This window comes from Nematolebias whitei, chromosome 4 (assembly GCF_014905685.2).
Source record: "Nematolebias whitei isolate Nwh7 chromosome 4, NemWhi1, whole genome shotgun sequence".
NCBI lineage: Eukaryota > Metazoa > Chordata > Actinopteri > Cyprinodontiformes > Rivulidae > Nematolebias > Nematolebias whitei.
The window spans coordinates 19,931,810-19,936,176 of NC_056501.1; the positions used below are offsets into that span (position 1 = coordinate 19,931,810).

Below are 4,367 nucleotides of genomic sequence, written 5' to 3' on the forward strand. Positions count from 1 at the left end.
CCCCCCCCCCCCCCCCCCCCCAAAAAAAAAAAATATATATATATGTTTGTTTTTTTTACCAGAAAAGACACATTTTGTCTCTTCTCCTGATCTGAGATGGCCTAGACATTTCTAGAAAACTAAAATACTTCCAGTGAGGCTGAAGGATTTGTTGATTTCTTTAAGTTTCACAGCTGCACCTCATCAGAATTTGTGTGTGAGGCGGTCTGAGGTGGAAACAGTAAGCACGATAGCACAGAGAAACATCAGCGGTGAGTCAGTGCCTTTAATGTGATTTTATTATATCTTCCCAACTCTCATCGGACACTTCAAATCCCATCATTGCAGCGCACACATGCTCACAAACCCCACTGAGAGAGAGCAAAAAATGTTTTAAATTTTATTTTACTTGCATCTATTCATTTGTGGCTCCCTTCAGTTCATTGCTGATTGACCCAAACACAGATACTCAAAACGATGAAAATGAAGCAAAAGGAAGGTGTCTGGTCCCCTACAGGTTTAAAAGGATCCTGTTTTTGAACTATTCCTACTATATCCTGGTGCATGCTCAATAATCCAGGTAGAAAAATCTAAAAAAGTTCAATCTGGTCCTCTGTCCAGAGGACCAGATTGAACTTTTTTAGATTTTCCTACTATAATAAAACAAATCTGCACACATTACAGTAGCACACTTTTATACAAGCACATAAACATGCACAAATAGCCTGCAGTGCAGGAGAAGCTATATTTAGGTGTAAAAGAGGCTTCATTGGTGAGTTATGAGCCCCAGGCAAGTCAGCTTCAGTTGACCAACTACACTGTGAGACTGCTGTTTGTTGTGAGCAGGCCAGAACTCTGTAATGTTGCCAACTTTACAATGGCTTTTGAGACTAAGCATTTTCATATGACACGTTATTTAAGCCACATTTCATCCATATGTCATCAAACAAAGTCTAAAACATTTTACTGTTGTAAGCAAAATAATTATAGTCTCATGCCACTATGACAGGAAACTATATGAACACAATTTTGACCATGCTAATATGGTATGGTATATAGTTCATTCATTTAAAAAAAGTACAAAACAATTCCATAACAATATAAAAAAAAGATACAAAAGATTTAAAATGAAAGGCAGCAGAAAGAAGAAAAAATCTTATTATATCTGCCCCCTTTTAACATGTAGGCGGTTTTTTTTCTTCATATTTTTTAGAATAAAATCAGAATTTTGATTTTACTGAAAATTTGTATTAGTATAAAAATTATATGAAAAAATGTCAGAATTCTGATTTTGATCTCAGAATTGGGAACACCTAAACTCTCAGCACGAATGCTGACCAGGACAGAGTGTTCTTGCTGCACTCAAACCATAAAAAGATGTTGACATGTTCTTTAAGCACAAGGTTTTATGTTCCGAATGTAAAAACAGCAATAAGATTTTAAGCATCTACCAAGGTTAAGTCAGGTCCTTTAGAAAGATTCTTCTTTGTTGAAAAGTTATTATTATTATTATTTTTTAATCCAAAAGACTTCTTGATGAAACATTTCAACAAAGAAGAATCCATCCAGAGGACTTGACTTGACCTTGTTAGATTTATCTACCTGGATTATTGAGCAGCACCAGGTCTAGATTTGAAGCAGTTGTTTCACAGTTTAATAGCAGATGAACAATAACCAATCTAATGGAAGATACGACAAATTAAATATCTTATTGCCTACCTTAGGGTAGTGGTGGCGCAGAGGTTAGAGAAGGCCTGTACTCAGAAGATCGCTGGTTCAACTTCCGGTATTGACAACATAAAAATGTGGGTGGGGTAGGTGAAGCACCCACACCTGCCTCCACCCTCATTTGTCCCACTCTGGCCCCTTTAGCAAGGCCCTTCACCCCCACCATCTGCTCCCCTGGACGCCCTAGATAGCAGCTCTCTGCTCCACACAGAGGGCTGTGGTAGCTCGGTGGCCTGTGCTTGTGTCAGGAAGGGCATCCAGCATAAAAAATAATTGCCAAGTCTTCATGCAACTTAGTTCACTGTGGCGACCCCTGAAGAAGGGAACAGCTGAAAAAAAAAAATAATCTGCCTATCTGTGAAGGCAACAGTGCAACAAAATGCTCCTCTTCATCCTTTTCATCTGCTGACATGCAAATAGCTCTACCTCTCATGAAACTGTAAATATTTCACACATACATGTGTTGCAAATGACACCAGTGCAGAGAGATGCCTGCAGTGCACTTTAAGGTGCAAATCTCCTTTTGCTTTGTGACTTAGACAGAATCGTTGATTTGCTCCTGTTTTGCACCCACACAAGTCAAGCGGTCCTTAGGTTAATCAGAGCCTCTACGTTTAGACTGTGAACAAAATTATTCTTGCCTCAAACTAAATCTTCAGAACAGATGTCTGCACTCTTTTGCAAGTGATTAGTTCGGACTCAGTGTCCACAGATTCCAAAGCTCACTAACCTTTCTGCCTGGTTGCTAAGGTAATGACGTAGGCGGACGTTTCACAGCTGTTCAGGCCTTCTTTAATCTTTCTCAGACGTCTTGCTGCAAGTTCAAGCTGCTGGTTTATGTTTGGAACCTGACCACAAACTGTTGGTGCCCATGTTGTCATCTGAAGCCCTTCGCCATTTGTAGCATTGATCTTGGTCAGGAGTGCCAAAGGTTAAGATCATCCATGCAATTTTGTGTCACGTTGAGAACAAATCACACTGGAGCAGCTGCATCAGCCTAACAGAGACACGTTTGTAGAGATTTGACTGAAACTACATACAAATTGCTTCAAATTTATTTAGCTGCATGTTTTTTCAGGCTTTTTTAATACACTATATAATTAGCCACTGTTGTCCTGTAAGACATTTTAACCTTTTTCTACAAGGTACTTTTAGTTTTATTGGCAAAGGCATGTGTGAGCAAGAAGACAGATACATTCTTAAAAAGGTTTCTTCTTTGGACAGATAAAATGAAAGAAATGATAGGAAAGAGGCTTCGGTGGGAATAAAAAAAATCCAAAAAACTGAAGAACAGAAAGTATTTCGACGTTGTTAATCCACATTTTTGGGTCTTAAGTTTTTGCTGTTTGTCCATCCTCAAGTGAATGTTCTGTGGCTTATTTTAGACCAAAAAAAGTTTCAGATTCAGGAAAATGCGTTTATTTTCTTCACTTGTTTGATCTATAGACTTTATCCAGTCAAACTTTGGACTGTGCAAACTCCTCACTCTGGGAATTTCTTGTATGGGGGAAAACAATGCCATGAAATAAAAGCTGGTGAGAATCAAATCTGAGACGTTCCTTGAAGCAGCACTGACATTCTGCCTGAGTGGACGCTCACAACAACCAATGTGTTCTTCAGTGCGTTTACATCCGAGAAACCTAATGATGTTTTGTTTGTCTTTCTCTATTTTGTCTCTTCATCTTTCTTTGCTGCTCTTTTTCTTCTCCTCCTCCTTTGTCATCCTGTTTTCTGCATTTATTTCTGTCAGGGAAAAACGTTTCAGCATATCCAGGACATTGTGGTGTCTCTGCTGCGGATCATCAACCAGACGGTCATCACAATGGGCCGAGAGCACGCCCTGATTGTGAGTACAGACACTATACCTTTGGATTGAGCTTTTACATATTTGATGGACTTTGTGTAAACTTGAGGTTCAAACATTTTAGTATCCTTCCTTTTACTTCTTCATATTTTAACAGTTGATAACAAGAAAGCATCTTCTCTCATGCCTGTCTAGCATTCAGTGCCATTCTAAAACACAAAGCATGTAGACAGCAGCATCTTTTGTTTAAAATACACATTTTATTGCACATACAAGTGGAAGATTGTGAAAGAAGGGCTTTGTGGGCACTTACTGTGAGATGTGGGACTGCTCATAAAACTGCTATGGCAGGGCACTTTGGCTATAGAGTGGGTAATTAGTAAGTGTGGTGTCATCCAGGGTTCTAATTGGAAGCAACTTGTCAGATGAAGGATGCTGGAAAGAAAAAACATTGTGAAAATAACATTTATGTCTTAAAATGCTTTATGCAAACATTATCTGTGTAAGTAAAACATGTCTGTTTGTTTGTCAGCTAATGGGAAAGACCCATTGAGAATATGCAATTTTAGTTTTATTAGTTTTCACATTGGTGCACAGCTTGTTTCTCATCCTTTTATGTTTGTTAGAAGTGTTTTATGACTTCACCAAGATGACATATTAGGATGTCATTCTAAAATGAGCAACTGAGCTCAAATATGTTTTTGCTCATATAGAAGGATTTTATCTCATATTTAGATTTTGTAATGAAATTTATGATTGAGTTGTACTATGATCCTTTCAACAGTAGTGGTAATATGGCCTAAAATAATACTATATATGCATATATATATATATATATATATATATATATATATAT

The 4,367-nt window shown here is 37.9% G+C and overlaps 1 protein-coding gene across 1 annotated transcript in view; it reads left to right on the plus strand.

Annotated features, from left to right (window-relative positions):
* LOC119408457 (dedicator of cytokinesis protein 2-like) overlaps positions 1 to 4,367 on the plus strand; it is a 135,494-nt gene that overhangs the window by 53,751 nt on the left and 77,376 nt on the right. Inside the window, exon 26 of the mRNA XM_037675283.1 lies at positions 3,458 to 3,553. Coding sequence (XP_037531211.1) covers positions 3,458 to 3,553 — 96 coding nt within the window. The remainder of the gene's footprint in view (positions 1 to 3,457; positions 3,554 to 4,367) is intronic.